The sequence below is a fragment of the Conger conger genome, chromosome 18 (assembly GCF_963514075.1).
Source record: "Conger conger chromosome 18, fConCon1.1, whole genome shotgun sequence".
In the NCBI taxonomy this organism is placed as follows: domain Eukaryota; kingdom Metazoa; phylum Chordata; class Actinopteri; order Anguilliformes; family Congridae; genus Conger; species Conger conger.
The window spans coordinates 19020988-19037409 of record NC_083777.1 but is presented as its reverse complement, the minus strand read 5'-3'; the positions used below and the strand labels follow the sequence as shown (position 1 = coordinate 19037409).

Sequence of the window (16422 nt, the reverse complement as noted above, 5' to 3'; positions counted from 1 at the left end):
ATATTGGAGAAATTCAGACAGACACATTGGGTCAGTATTCTGTCTTCAGAAGTGCAACAGTTGTGTCTAAGATTTCACAAGGAAATTAATTTAACCATTTCCTACAAGCAGATATATCTTCTTAGAAAGAGTTCAAGGTTGGCAGGTTGTCATGGTGATGTTATCCGGAAGTTTAGCCTGGCTGTTCGTACATGAGCAGGGAAACTGTCCACTGTGTTGTTAAAGCAAGAGAAAACCGTCAAGTGGCATTAAGAGAAAGATCTAATGGTGTCTTCAGACTTCAGGTGTCAAATATTTTTCTGCATCCAGTATACATAGAATAAGTTCCCAACATTCTTTCCAATAGCTGGTAAAATAAATGTGCACAGCAGGGGTATATAGCAATCCTATCTGAAAAAGGGCTGATGTTCTTTTAGTTTTAGTCCAGCTCTGTGACACCTGATGGTAAATGACCTTGGTCTTATTGAACCAGGCATCTTATTGCTGAGCTGAACAATAACCTGCCCCCATGCTGGCCCAAGATTGGACACCACTGCTGTAGTCTAAGGGGACCACTCTATTCACAGTTCAAGGATAATTGATAAGTCCAGTACAGTACAAGCAATAAATTCAATCTCCCTTGGAATTTACCCAGTTGACTTTATATTACAACACTGATAAATCAGTTTTTGCCTTGGGGTCCTCTCAGGTCAACTTTGTGGAGTTTGTTGTTTGTTTTCAGCATGTCAGTAACCTTAAATAATGATCTTAATTGTTTTCTTAGAGCAGGGGTCGACAGTCTTATCCAAAAAGGTTTAGTGCTGAGCGTAAGCAAAAACTGTAAATACATTGGCCCTTTTTGGATAAGATTGCTGTAAGGTATTCAACGTGTCAGTTGGTTTCAGTATGCTGTTATAACCCAGATTTGCAGTTTTATACTGCAAAACTAAATCATGCAAATTGCTTTTGGTCACTATTTTTTCTCATGACACGTGGTTTTTCATAAAGGATTTTTCATTCATGTCTTCTTCAGTGGAAACAGCAGACATTGTGGCTATTTACTATATTCCATTTGACATTTTGGATTATTTATATGGTAAACATACTCCAAATACTAAATTTAAATTATTACAATAGTTTAAAATAATTTTCTACATGCAGGTCTCAAATGATGATTTTCAGTGTACTCAAATGCTGCACAGTATTCAGTAAGTCGTAATTTCCTTGAGACAGCCCTTTTGGCAAATCCAATGGTCTAGCCAGGTCCACATGTGCTACGATACGGTCCAAGTATCGTAGCACATTGAAGTGCTTTATACAACATTAGGAGTTGCTCACTCAAATGTTTTGTATAAAAGAACAAATTTCATCAGGACTACACTTTGAAGTCAGATTTTATCTGGGTCAGTAACTGTCTATTTAATACCAATCCAAAAACGCTTAATTGCACTTTGTAAGTTTAAATCTTCCATTAAAGAGCCCAAATCTCCTTTTAAAGTGATACTTTATGTTTATTCATTAATTAAAACACATTGAAGTCAATTACAAATAAGGTTAGGTTCCATCATTAAATGTGACAATGTACTTTTGTTGTTAATAGATATATTTCAAAGTAAAATACATTTTGTTTAGTATTAAAATGGCCTGAAATTCCTTCCTGGAATTATTAGTGTTAGCTTTACTTTCACTTCATACAAACCATATTTATTTAGAACTGAAGGTTGAATAAACCTGCCTCAGTGTTCATTAGCATCGATGAACAGTGTTCACTAGCACGTTGATGCAGTGTTCATTAGTTTTAATCATTGATGAACAGTGTTCACTAGCACGTTGACGCACAGTGTTCATTAGTTTGAATTGTCGATAAACAGTGTTCACTAGGCTGTGGATGAGCAGTGTTCAGTAGTTAACCGTCGATGAACTTCACAAAGAAAGAGCAGAAGGACTGCCAGCCTTCGGCACAGTAGCTCTCCACAGGCCCCGTTTCCATGTTCCCGTCGTTCACCTCCCCGAACGCATCCTTCTCCTGCACCACCAGCTGCACCTCCTTCTCCCCTCCCGGGCTCTCCTCCTCCTGCTTCTTACCTCCCCCTTTCCCTCTCTTCTTCACCTCCTCCTGTTCCTCCACCAGCCTCATGTGGGACTCCGCGGGGGCCTTCTTGCAGACGCGGGTTTTGAGGAGCTTCTCGCCGTCGCAGGCGTTCCTCTTCTTCTTCAGTTTCCCCACCAGCTGTTTCCAGTACTGGCTGGAGCGCGCGGCGTAGCCGGGACACAGGCCGGGCTGGCCCGCGTAGCGGCAGCGGTACGACTGCTCCCCGTGGCTGCAGCTGATGAGCAGAGAGACCTGGCCCTCCCCAGAGGTCTCCCACAAGCACCTGTGGTTCTCCTTGCTGGTGAGCTCCCCGGAGCCGGGCACGACCTTGTTCCGGTCCCTCCTGGCAGGCTGCTTTTCGGCGGCGCTCTCCTTCCTCCCCTCCGTCCCCTGGAGCCCCCAGAGGCAGAGGAGGAACAGCAGGGCGCAGAGGAGCCTCATGGCCGGATTCGTGCGGACGTGTTATTCAGGTGCGCCCGAGCATCAGTAACGCCCTGAAAGTAATCAAAAGCAGGGACTCTTCACTCTCAAAAGACCTGGAAAAGAGAGGGAAAAGTAACAGAAGTCAGTAACTAATTGGCATGAACTGCAAGTGTGGCAAAAAAAAAAAGTATCCATACAGAACTATTTTAGAAAAATCAGTTTATGAATATAATGCTTGTGTGAATGTAATGTTGCTTAAATTCACACATATTAACTTGCAATTTTAATAACTCAATTCATTGAAATAACGCAATTCATTGAAATGGTCATAGTTGCATTTTAAAATGGCAGAAACCCTGTAAACTGTATTGTTCTGCACATTAATTTTTAATGTCATATGCGTCATTTGTGCATCCTCTTTGTCTTTGTTCTTTTAACCATTGCGACTTTCAAAACACAATTTCCTTTAAAATGTGAAGAGTGTATACATTTCTGGGAGGTTGCAGAGGCAAAATGTGTTAGATAAAAAATGAAGTTCTCAAGTATCAGTATCAGACCTCCCTCGGAGTAAACACAGCCTTAGACACAGCATGTGCAAGAACAAAGACAATGCTGATTCTTCTGAACAAATGCATGGAAATCACTGTAAGAACATCCTTTAAAGTAGTTTCCCCCCCTAACAGAACTTTGCTAAAATCAGCGGCTTGTAGCATGCATACTTCTGTTCGTATTGTAAAGATTAGCAGCATGTTGTGTACTCACCATGTGGAGGGCTAGATCTCTGCTGCTCTATGAGAGCATGAGGCAGGAGACGTCGGGATAGGAAGGGGGTGGGGGCGACACAGGGGGGGCAGCGTGGTGTCAATGGGGCTGCCCTGACCTCCCCAAAGAAATGCCCCTCCCAGATTCAGCCCAGAACAGCATTATCTGAGAGGCATGACATGCACCCCCCCCCCCCCCCCCCCCCCCTCCACAAGCCACAGCGACAGTTCCCACAATCCATTCAGAAAAGGCCTTCTGTCACACCAAGATGGCATTTTAACTAAACATTGAGCCTGAACAGCTTAAACGCCTGTGGTTTCGTCCCAAATAAATACTATTCTGTGATTTCAACGCATTTGTAATGTGCATATGACGACACACAGCATAAGAATTACACATTATTTTTCGCATTTGGGTAGAAAATAGCCTTACTCATCTGCTTCCAATGGGTTGATTTAATTGTCTGCAGGAACACCAGGGTTGCAGGATGCGTGCGAGTAATCCATAGAATAATCCTCATTTCTAAAGACCGAAAGGGTCTGTAGCATCACGGCTAGTGAAAGATTCTTCCAGAAATATCAATTTAACTGACCCGAGAGGAAATAAGTAAACTGACAAAGTTTTCTTGGGCACATGGAGGAAATCCCAATTTTACTACTTGAAGAGACTATTATTTACAGTGAGAAGGGGCCATTCTGAAAGGTTGTTCAGCATTTCATATCAGAGTCAGATTTACAGTCATATTAGCCTGTGGTTCTCAGTTCACAAGGATCTACACAACTACACAAGGATCTGTGTTTGAGAATACGTTTCTCACATAGCCAAAATAGTGTTCACTGTGCTTTATTTGTTTGATAATAAAATGTATTTACTGTACATTTCAACAGAGAAAGTTGTCACAATGTGAATACACCATATAGCAATATGCTAACAGGGTATTGATACATCACAACCAGCATTGAAGAAGGCCATAAAAACAAATGATAAAAAATGCTGGGGGTGCTAATGTGATGCTATGGCTTTAAACAACTTTAAGCAACTCTAGCCTATCACATACTAAAGACTTCCAATCAGGAACAAAAAAATAATAATAATAAAAAATACACATAATATACACAGTGATTTTGTTGTTAATATAAAATTTAATTAAAAAAAGAGAACAATTCTGTTTGAAATGAAAAAAGACCCAGAAAAGTGTCCAAAAAAGGATGATACAGTATACTGAAGGGGAGATTAATATTTCCCAATGTTTTATCAAGCATTTGGCAAAAACTAGTTTTCATGATAATTTTATGATTGTTGTATACAAACCATACAAAACATAAATAACCAATGAGCTAGAAATAGAATACCCCATAGAAATTTAAATATTATAAATAGATTATTAATTCATTTATAATAGTAGATTTCAAGAACAAACTCTAAGACAACAAGCTATATACATATATGGATGATTATTCAGCCAATCGGGACCAAGCTCAGCAGGACTCCACCCTGTCAGCTCCGATTTTGCCATAGATGGACAGACCACGCACAGGGGGTGTGGCTGTCTGGCTGTGGTGCTTCGCCTAATCCAGCCCAAACCATCCGTACCCAGGCTAACACCCTGCAAAAGTGACGAATGAATGAGTACACAGACACGTGTGTGCTCACACGCATGCACACATACACACAGAGATGTATACACACGTGTTCATGCACACACACACACACACACACACACACCTGCTGGTAGTAATGCAACGGGTATGATTACATAATCATCTGTATTGATTAAAGAAATGCACTAGATTGCATATCATTCAAATTCCCTAATCTAACATGGAGAAAAATAATACAGCCATGTGAACGGGGAGACAACTTCCCCTCCCTACCTGTAGGGGGTGCACTCCTCAGAGGACCTGCTCTGTGGCTTCACTGAGGTGTGAGAAGAATGCAGTCCTCTCATCCCTGCCTCGTGCGCTCTCTGTGGTGGAGGGTGGACTGAGAGTAACGCCCCGACTGCGGCCGGTCAGTTTCTTCAGTTCGCTGGCAAAGGAGATGCCCTTCCACTTGTCATCCCGCGCAGTCTGAAAATGGATCGACAAAGCTGTTAAATCCACACGGACACACAGACACACATATACACATATAAACACGGATACAGGAGTGTCCAGACACTGGAACAGGAGTGTCTGCACTGCACGCAGGAGTGTTCCTGTTCCATGTCGGACCGCTCACCTGGACCGGCTCCCTGCGCTTTAGAACAAATCGGCGAGGGCCCTTCCATCTGCTCTGCGCCTGGTACACGCACTCCTGCTCGCTCAGCACCCTCTCGCTCAGCTTGGAGACTTTCTTATGCACCGTCTCCTTGAGCGTTTCCTCCACCAGCATGTAGTCAGAGGGCCTCAGGCTGCTGGGAGCGCCGCAGGACTGCCTGGCTTCCTTCAGAGCCTGCGGGGAGGACAAACTTTACTCACGGCATCCGAGACTTCAGCCCACACCTGCGTCTACACTTCTGACATTAGCATTTTAGCATTAGCAAAGTTTGCTCATTCAGCATATGGTTAAAATGTTATCTGATTCTTCTTAGAAATGTTATATAAAGGGAGTATGAAACATTTCAAAGAACCATATAACACTGAACCACACAGTGAAACTACTGTGTAAACAGTACATATTCAGGGACTCATTAATTAAGCTCTTTTGGCAGAGCCCACATTCGTATGTGTGCGTGTGTGTATAGGGCTGATGCCACATTGAATAGATGTATAATACAGTGATCACTCTTTGAGACCAGTGCCTTGGGGGATAGTGTGCCCTAACCTGCTGGATGACTTCCTGGGCAGTGCTGAGACGATGGGTCTTAATGACACAGTGCGGCTGTCCTGGGGACACCTCGTGCACCTGGACAAAGATGTGTTCCTCCTCCGCTCTCTCCCTCCGCTCCTCCTCTCCCTCCTTCTCCCCTCCCCGATTGCTCCAACTCTGTCAGAACATACACTGATTGAACACCTACAGCGCTTCTCTAAAAGATTCAACACAAGGAATAACACCATTTTATGAAGCTTGAGAAAAGCAAAATTAACTGTTCAGGCTGTTGCTTGAGGCATTAAGAGTGCCATCTCTGAGTGCTCCTGGTTGGACATACTTCCTCTTTGGTTTTGAAGCAGATTCTTCCCACGTAACCCTTGTCTGGGGACCAGCCGCTGAGGACTTGGAGAACCTCTTCTTCTGGGCCGAGGGAGCGGTGGAGGCCCTGCCTCCGGACATCGCTCCTCTCTTTGCAGATGGGCTCCTTCTCCTCCACAAGGATGCAGTCTGAGGCACAGACCCCAGACTGAAACAAAAGCTTGGGAAAGAGTGAACACAGTCACAACAGCGCTACCTGCAGTACAGCAGGACCACACACGAGGACACTCAACATTGCACCATTACGCCTTTAAAGGCCCGGACCGCACCAAACCGACGGCCGACCGTCGGTTTGGTGTGTCCGGGCCTTAAAGGAAAACCGCCAAAATCTAAATATAACCGAGCCTTTGCCGTTTGCAAAAAAACACCATAACATGTTTCCTGTGGTGCTTCTTCCTGTGTCCAACCAAGATAATTTAAAGCACATCTCACCAATTAAAGCATCACTATTGTTAATTATGTTCAAATGTTCAAAGGCTGTTTTGCTCAATTATTTAAAAATTCACCTTGGAAAAGTGGGCAGTTGGTATTCGCACCATGAACTCATGAATACACAGTAAATAGCAGTTTAGTTGGGATTTTATTTAGGAAGCAGGGACATGTTTAAATAATCCACACTCCTGGCCAGCAGATGGCGCTGTGGACTCACCATGTCCAGCAGCTGTCTGACGGTGGTTTTCTGATTCACACTCAGCACTGTGAAGGGCTCTGGACCCGGACCTCCGTGAACCGTGACTTTATACCGGACAGCAGCCCTCTGTTCTTCTGTGAGGAAAAACTGAGAAAAGAGCAGGAACACAACCATGGTCAAGATGCATGAACACACATCGTGACCTTGGAGTTATAAGGTTTTTTTCCGGATGGGTGGTTCTGAGATGTTGAGATGCCAATACCAATGGGCTTCAAGCAGATACTCTTAAATTGTGCATTTTGTCATGCTTTTAAACTGTATTTTGAGTGAAAAGAATACATGGGCGCATATACGCAATAGACTATTATTTTTTTATATATAAAACTGAACAACTGGATTGCATGATCTGAAGCGATTTGGGTTGAATTAAGAGCCGATGGAACGTCACTTTAAACAGTTCATGAATCATCGAGGAGCTTGTGCAGTGCAACTGATTTTGGAGCGCTTACCACAGAAGCGGGGACCACATTTCTGGAGGCACTGTCCTCTGTTTTCTGGCTGAACACAAACAAACTGGAAACCTCCAGCATGTCATTCTGCAGGTTCCTGAGCTGCACGTGCCTGTACCCTGACACAACACATCACCACAAAAAACTTTAACACCTCAACCTCTTTATATAACTGAATAATTCCAGGGTCTAATTATCACAGATTTAGCTGGGACATTTATATTTATAGAAAATCTAAAAAATCAATAAGGAAAAAAGATTTCTCAGAAAAATGTTTAGGAATGTTTGGCAAGAATCCCAGCATATCATTCAAGATAAAAGCAGCCAATGAGTCATATAGACGTCACTTCTAACCCAGCCAGACATGCCAAAAAACGTTTATTTGGAAACTGTAGGGGACTTGGCACCCTGCTGTGATAAGTGCACACAGTGCATGTTCTGCAGTGGTTAGCACTGACAGTGTTAGCACTGGTGCAGGTTCCGCAGTGTTAGCACTGGTGCAGGGTCTGCAGTGTTAGCACTGGTGCAGGTCTGGCAGTGTTAGCACTGGTGCATGTTCTGTAGTGTTAGCACTGGTGCAGGGTCTGTAGTGTTAGCACTGGTGCAGGGTCTGCAGTGTTAGCACTGGTGCATGTTCTGTAGTGTTAGCACTGGTGCATGTTCTGTAGTGTTAGCACTGGTGCAGGGTCTGTAGTGTTAGCACTGGTGCAGGGTCTGCAGTGTTAGCACTGGTGCATGTTCTGTAGTGTTAGCACTGGTGCATGTTCTGTAGTGTTAGCACTGGTGCAGGGTCTGTAGTGTTAGCACTGGTGCAGGGTCTGCAGTGTTAGCACTGGTGCAGGTCTGGCAGTGGTTAGCGCATTCACAGTGTTAGCACTGGTGCAGGGTCTGCATTGTTAGCACTGGTGCAGGTGCAGGTTCTGCAGTGTTAGCACTGGTTCAGGCCCTGACTCACCTGACCGCAGAGCTCTGAGGGGGATGATCCTCTGGGCGGTGACCTGTGAGCTGTTGTTCTCCACCACAGCGAAGCGCAGGAACGCCAGCTCCTCCATCTGGACGTGGAAGGGGAAACGCTCGCCCCACATGGGGTTGAGGGTGTTGCGGTGCACGGGTTTGGTGCGGAAGTGTACACAGTCTACCGGCGCCCCCAGAACATCCACCTCCACGCACGAGCTGCCGGCACCGTTACTGCCAGGACACACGTTCTGACCCGAAATTATCTACAGAGGAGGACAGAGAGTCGGCATCCATCTCACTGTGTTTCTCCTGCCCCCACCTTACTGTACAGCATAAGAAGCCAGTGGTGCAATTAGCAAGCGCAGAGCAAATGCATAGCATGAACCTGCTCTGTACCACTTCCTGAACTTTCTCACAAACTAAGAACAAATTATTCTGAGCTAGCTGTGTAGTCCCTAATGAAACACCAGAGAGTCTGCAACGTCCGAACAGATTGTGAATACAAACAGTCTGACAGTCTTAGTGTGCATAAATCATTTTCCCCAGGAGAGAGATAGAGATAGAGATAGAGAGAGAGAGAGAGAGAGAGAGAGAGAGAGAGAGAGACCTTGCCACAGCCAGATACAGAGAGAGTTAAGTAGTAATAGAAAGAGAGACAAAGAAAGGGCACACAGCAGTGACTGGGAGAGAGACCACAGAGCGAGAGAGAGGGGGAACACACACTCACAGTGATGGAGAAGTGTGTGGGGCTCATGCCCTCCACCTCTCGCTCCATAGGGCTGAAGGTGTGGTAGTGAGGGCAGGTTCTGTCCCACAGCACGGGGGGTTTCAGCACATAGCCGCTGCCCCCACAGGCCTCAAACATGGTCCTGTTCAGCTGCATGGACAAGTCTGCAAGAACATGAGCATATTTAACATGTGGAGGACCACTACAACCCTGCACACAGATCCTTAACATCACTGCCACAATACTGCACACAGAACCCCAATAACCCATAACCCAAACACAGCAAGGATGCGGGGAAAGAATGCAGGGAGGTAAAAATAAGCGTTTGGAAAGAGCCGATGGATAAGAGTGGATAAGAGCGACAGCCTAATGCCCGTAATGTGATGAACATCAGGTTTGTCGCTTGAAGCTCACAGCAGAGGGAATAAAACTGCCTTTCCGTGAAACGGCGCAACCTCACCGTCCGTCTGGAAGTTGAGGGCCACCAGCTGGATGCCGTGGACCCAGAAGAGCAGCGGGCTGGGGTTGGTGGAGTCGATGCGCGTGGCCGCGGGGTAGGCCCGTAGGAGCTGGCCCGTCGTGTGCTGGATGAGCTTTTGCGAGTACCGTCTGCACAGACGCTTCGCCACATTCTCGTTCAGCGACGACATGTGGTAGCAGCGCGGCGTCCGCATGAGCGCGCTCAGAGAGGCGGTCGACTCCTCCCAGCTCACGCCCGCTGCGTCGTGTGCACCTGCAGCGGGGGGAAGCGGTTGGGCAAAAACCGTTACGTCCATGGTTTTCCGACCCTGTTGCCGGAGATCTACCGTCCGGTAGGTTTTCACTTCAAGCCTAACAAAGCACACCTCATCCCACAACTAGAGAAGGGCTGCCCAACCATGTTCTGCAGGGTCACTCAACCCCTAACGAAGTTCACCTCATTCAACAGCAACTAACATCAAGATTATTTCCTATGCCTTTCATGAAAATCCGCAGGCACAAACAGACTAGTTTGGGCGAACAGTAATTTGATAAATTAGGACTCTTTTATGTGAGGTCAGAAACGAGAGAAGCTGAATCACAGTGACACTTGCCTTAATAAGTCAGCCATAAGGCCATTTCAGACAAAACCATTTCACTTCAGTTCATTTTCCAATGATTGAAATTTCCCAGCATATTTCAAATTAATTTTGGAGTTCATACTACCTTTCCCAGGAGCACGGGATGGCGGTATGTTTTCTCCGGTGACGGATTTGCTAAAGATGGACTTCCTGCACTTTTTGTCTTTTCCTGCACCTGACGAAGCCAGCGTGGAGAAACCTGTTACACACACACAGACACACATACACAGACATGAGCAGACTACAGGCTAGGGCTCAGATTTTTCCACTCTCTTTTTTTGTTTGATTTGTTTATGGTTCTTGCCCTTTTCCTTGGGAATTGAGCTGGCCTCTGCTGGGCACCTCACATCTAAGAGGCTCTGTGTTTACAGAAGGAAAATGCTTCAGACTGCAAGCACATTCCAGTGTATAGCACTGACAGCCCAACAGGCACAACACATTTCAAATTCATTCATTCACTCCATAAGTTATTTCACAAGGGAAATTCATCTTGTGCAAAGAACGCATCTATTCTATGGCATCATTAATGTGTTTTCTTATTAGTTATTAGAAATGTATTGTGTACTAGAAATGAATCAAAGGACAAACAGATACTCTGCCAGTTGACATACATGCCATGCTTGCACATGCACTGACTCCACTATAGGCCTGTTGAAAGCAGTAGAGTTCAACCTGCCCATCTCAATCATGTCGGCTCAGCAAAGGCAGGTCAAAGGTGAAGGTGAGGATGGTGGCAGGTGAGCATATTGCAGCTACTGCCAGTTCTGTTCGCTCACAGTAAGGCAAGGGTCTTGAAATCTGTTTGCGATCTCACTGTCTGGATATCGATGCTATCCATTACATTACATTACATTACATTACATACAATCCATCTCCTAGCATTTCTTGTAAAGCCCAGCTCTTCTCCTGGCGCTACATGCTAACTCATAATAGTTTCATAGGAGTACACATGTAAATGGATAATAGTTTCCCACCACTACACGTAACGTAAACACATTGAAATGTACAGTCAATGGCAGCGATATGCGTAAAGGCAACATTCGGACCTGGAAACTTGACGGCTTGGCAGTAGATAATCAGATCGGAAAGCTCCTGTGCGATCTGCCGGTTCTCTTTCTTGTTCCGTAGAGGCTGAAAGTCTTCCCCCAGTTCCATATCGAACATCTGCATTACGCACACATCAGAGTGGGAAACAAGCACACTGCTTGCACTCAGAAGGTCTTTTCAGAACATCCTCATGAAAAGATGGTTTTCATTTCCCCCAAAAAGCTTAATTAACCAATCCAGGGTTTCCAAATTTGTGTTTACTGAGTATTTAGCTCCAACCCTCTAGTGTTACTCTTAACCCAGATTGTATCCACTTGCTTTCGGGTTGAAAGTCGCTCTGGATTAATGTAATTAAATGTTTTTTTTGGTTAGAACTGCTCTTCATGCATTTGCTATTTAGCGATTTGATGCTTTTCACTTGTGGAAGAATTGATGTACTTGTAAATCGCTCTGGATTAAAAGCGTTTGCTAAATGATTACATTGTAAAAAAAAATGAATGCATTTGAATGCAGGAGATGGTGAAATCACCTTTCCTTTACTTTGAGATGTGTGTTCGGCTTTCTTCATCTTCTTAGGAGCTTCATCACATTCTCCTGAGGACTTCTCCGAGCGGTCATCCAGAATCTGGTCTATGTTAACACAGAGGTTTGAAGCAGTGATAGATCACACAAACAAGCATTCAGCATACAGAAACATTTCTCTGGGTTTGATTTCAAATATGGCAGTCAATCAGACACAGAAGATTACAATGACCTAAAAATACCTTATTTACCCAATACTGGTTTACTAATTTCAGGGTCTGTTTGTTGGGACGTAGACAGTAAGGGACATTTCAGGGCTTTGGAGCATGAGGAAGAACAGTTTTCCCATCACTCACATAAAAATGAACTGCCTTTGAAGTCATTACTCTCAGGATGCATTCTGGGAACTACAATACCCAGGCTAAAGCAGAATCAATCACATACAAAGTGACAAAAAGCTTCAGAAATACAAAAACATCTGGGGTGTTAGTACTGCTCACTGCTGATGCCATCCCACACTTTGCCATAAACCTCAAACCACATGCCTCATGCCCACCTAGGGCGGTGTTGTCTAGCCCTGTTCCAGGATACCTACCTCCTATAGATTTTCATTTAATCCCCAATTTGTCAAACCAAACTGCAGCTGTTGGCAGCTCAACAAGCTGTTAGGGTTGGAATGAAACCCAAACCTATAGGATGGTAGACCTACCCTATGGTAATCAGTGCCCTAATGTAATCAGTGGCCAAGGGTAATCAGTGACAGGCGACAGTTACAATAAAACTGAGCAGGCCTTTTGATAACAATGATGGTAAAAATGCCATTTTAATACATCTATTAATACTGTATACAGTACATTGCTAAATATAGAATTAAATCACTGGCATATATGAAAATATATAGCATAAATACAGTTACTATGAAAAATAGTATATTCAACTGTATATAGATGCTACAATGTAAGAATGAATTTAAAGGATATAAGGAAGACCATTAAATTATTATTATTATTAATAGTTAAATCTTGTATCAAATAACAAATAATGTCAGTATCTCCAGCACGTAAAGACTTACGAGGGAACTAGACTTTGTTCAAGCACGACTTTGCAGTGTGGGCACTCAAGTCACTGAAGGCTACATGTGGGAGGCTTTTCCCAGGAGAACAGAGGAAATATTTAACTTCACTTTTTGTAAATTGAGAGCAGGTCCTGAGAACCCAGATGTCTTTGTTTTTCCTGATGCGCCTTTAACACCGATGAGGTCAGGACATTTAAAAACAGCAGCACACTGATGACATGGGCAGACCATTCACGGTACGGCAGGCTTTGTGCATTGATGCTACAACAAACAATACATTACATCCAACGGTACATTCGTCTGGGTGAAGGCAAACTCTTCGATTTGGTCGCATTTAGCAGAGCGAAAACATGCTAGCGTGGCTTCAAATCATTGTCTATCTGGCCATGGAAAATTTAATGCAAGCCAGCCGGGCTTTTTTTATTACTTTGATTTTGAAAAATGGCAACCTGTCCGATCACGTGACCATGCAAAGCGGCGTGAGGCTTTGACAGTGAACGCAAACACCTGGAGCTGGGACTGAGCATGGTGGCCATGCAGTGGAGCTCGCCAACACTACAGAGAACAACCAATTACCTTCCAGGCCAAAAGAAACTGGATAGGCGGTAAAGACATCAACTACAGAGAAACAGATAAAGGAGTCAGGGTATGAGGACATACACACACTGTGTAACCCCAGAGTACAGATTTACATCAACACAGTTTTTACTTTGAGTTAAAGCAGAAGGAGAGTGTTTGGACTTTCCAACTGAATTCAGCAGAATACCTGAAAAATGTCTGCTAGGTCTCTGCTAGGATAGTTTACTCATTCTTTTGATCTATGTGACCAACATAGCCAACATTACCTTTGGATGAACTGAATCCTCAGTGTACATGTAGTGCCAAAGTGTACTTCATAGATTGTTAGAATGCCACAACTTCTTTTGAAACACATTCTGTATTTTCTTTGCTTTCCAGTCAAAAATTGACCTAATGCATTCTTAACAGACTATCTATCCATCTACTGTGGTGTAAATATCAATCAATGCTTCTGCACCACATATTTACTGACCACAGCAGGCAAAACCACTCTTTTGTAGAGGTTGTAATATAAAAAATAAAACATTTGGTTGTTGCCAAAGAAATCCAAAGAAAACAAATAATTCCCCAAATAATGTACTATGACAAGAACATCCATGCTGTAGCTCATCAAAACCAGATGCTGTTGCTCAAGTAACCTTAAAACCTAGTCCTTTCATCATAAGAACACATCAATAAAAATCTGTGCCTGATGGTAACATTCTAGGTATGACATGCCATAACTTCACTGACTTAGCTTGTGCTTACGACATGAACTATGTTCATGGCGATGGATAACTGATACTTTAGGAATGGTACCTTATCTGACCTGTCCTGTAGTTGGTATGCAGTTATTGTACATCACTTTGGATAAAGGCGTCTTCTAAATAAATGCAATATAATGCAGTGCAACTTTCCACCTTCACACCTGTAGCACCGGTAATGATCATCAGCTAGGGACAGCTCTACTCACCATCAGACAGTGATTCATAGTCATAATCGTACTCATCTTCCTCCTCCTCCTCCTCCTCATGCTGGTGGCCGTTGCTAGCCTGGGCGTGCATGTGTGCCAGCTGATGAGCCTGTGAGGGATGGAAACAGATGTGGTGAGCGGGGATTACTGTCTGACGCTCAAACTGTTTACACTCTCCTCAGCTACCAGCTACAGTGTGACTGTAGAACCTCTACAGCTACGGTGTGACTGTAGAACCTCTACAGCAACGGTGTGACTGTAGAACCTCTACAACTACGGTGTGACAGTAAATTATATCCACCTACAGTATGACTGTACTGCCCCCAACAACAGGATGACAGCAGATTCTATCCAGCTACAGTATGATTGTACTGCCCCTAACTACAGAAAGACTGTAGAATCTCCCAAGTATGACTAAATAAATATGACAGCAAGACTCATTTGGTAATGAAATGTATTCTGCCTAAGATCCTGGCCTTCTGTTTTAGGATGTCCACTGGGGCCTGGTGCGCTTTCAGCTTCTTATTCTTCAGCAGAAACTTCCCCTTCAGCTGCAGCGGGGACGGAAGCAGTGGCTCATCTGAGAAATCACTCTCAAACAGGAACTTGGTCACCAGCCTCTCCCCAAAAACTGCCTGCAAGAATAAAGGAAAACAAATACTCAATGGACAATTGGGGCACCACCGTAAAACCCATTACATTGCAGGTAATTACAACTGCATTATCAAGGGACAACCTATTTTTCTTTCATTGCGAAAGACCTTGAGCCAGAATGAGTTACCTTGAAGATTTCGGCCATCTTGCGTTGCTGAGGCAATGAGCAGTGGTTTTCAATGGAAATGATGACGGGCATTTGGGATGTGACAAAAGCAGAACGGTTCACCGCCTCTACCACATCCTGAGAGAATGCACAGAGAATATTTCAGGTCTTCGGTCACCCTGTATGTGAGATTAACATTACAGTACAGTAGCCTCAAAGCTACTGGTACAAATATAGGCCAATTCTATTAGTCCCACAAGGGTCAGTGTTGGGACCTGCTCATTTACATGAATGGTCTTGATTAGGCAAATTAGGTCATATCCAATAACACAAAACTGCTAAACTAGAATCAACTAAAGTAATCAAAAAACTATCTTAACAGAAATGTTGGTAGAAGCCTGGCAAATCACTATAGCTAAATCTAAAATAGGGCAACAAAATGTGTTCCGGGTATTGCAAGGAACATTACAAGGAAAGCCATTAAATATTTGCAGGCTCAGCCAAGCAGACCAAGGGGAATTTTAAATACATTAACCAAAAGTTCTAGGTTCTAAGACTTCAAACTTCAAACTATAAAAGGTGGAATTCTGGCAGCAGGGTAAATGGGGGCAGCTAGAAATGTTTCCACAGTCCAGGATTGACAGAATTCTTGATTCTGTAGTCTGTAGGTATAAGACAGGCCTATATGGACCAAATGGCCATTTCTGATCAATAAGAGTCATTATGTTTTTGCCAACCTTGAAGGGGATTCTAGTGGTCAGGGTGTGACCATGGTAAATGATGGGCATCCCGTCATCTCCGTCCCATGAGTCCAGCTCCACACTCCTGCAGCCCTGGAGCAGCACCTGCATCAGGGAGACAGACAGGACAGTTTAGGAGTATTGAAAATTCTGTCTGAAATGCTATTTTTATCGAAGTAGAGTCTCACCTGACTATAGAGCTCCACAGAGGACTCCCCTTTGAGCTGGTGGGCCGTGAGGTAGGTGTTGTGGGAGGACTGGATGTAATAGTAGGATAAAGGGTACTGCAGGTCCTCCAGGTTCAACTGAGATTCCTCCATTTTGGAAGCAAAGTTATCCTTGTCTATTATAAACCTGCAGAACACAAAGGGGCATAGTTCAGATCAAGCTAATTTA

At 44.1% G+C, this 16422-nt stretch overlaps 2 protein-coding genes across 2 annotated transcripts in view; both read right to left on the bottom strand.

The window, feature by feature from the left end:
* Window positions 1–1469: 1469 nt before the first annotated feature.
* Window positions 1470–3303, bottom strand: fgfbp3 (fibroblast growth factor binding protein 3). Its single transcript, XM_061228773.1, has 2 exons — window positions 3257–3303; window positions 1470–2607 (listed from the first exon to the last, which is right to left on the bottom strand). The coding sequence occupies exon 2, from the start codon at window positions 2510–2512 to the stop codon at window positions 1886–1888; it is 627 nt and encodes a 208-aa protein (XP_061084757.1). The 5' UTR covers window positions 2513–2607; window positions 3257–3303; the 3' UTR covers window positions 1470–1885.
* A 573-nt stretch (window positions 3304–3876) lies between these two features.
* The window catches only part of LOC133118223 (1-phosphatidylinositol 4,5-bisphosphate phosphodiesterase epsilon-1-like), a 42650-nt gene continuing 30104 nt past the window's right edge, over window positions 3877–16422 (bottom strand). Inside the window, 19 exon segments of the mRNA XM_061228038.1 lie at window positions 3877–4862; window positions 5131–5325; window positions 5477–5689; window positions 6062–6223; window positions 6387–6587; window positions 7077–7205; window positions 7568–7686; window positions 8523–8787; window positions 9252–9415; window positions 9712–9984; window positions 10437–10550; window positions 11398–11515; window positions 11928–12028; window positions 13572–13613; window positions 14527–14635; window positions 15003–15161; window positions 15308–15424; window positions 16024–16131; window positions 16215–16380. Coding sequence (XP_061084022.1) covers window positions 5149–5325; window positions 5477–5689; window positions 6062–6223; window positions 6387–6587; window positions 7077–7205; window positions 7568–7686; window positions 8523–8787; window positions 9252–9415; window positions 9712–9984; window positions 10437–10550; window positions 11398–11515; window positions 11928–12028; window positions 13572–13613; window positions 14527–14635; window positions 15003–15161; window positions 15308–15424; window positions 16024–16131; window positions 16215–16380 — 2737 coding nt within the window. The 3' untranslated portion in view covers window positions 3877–4862; window positions 5131–5148.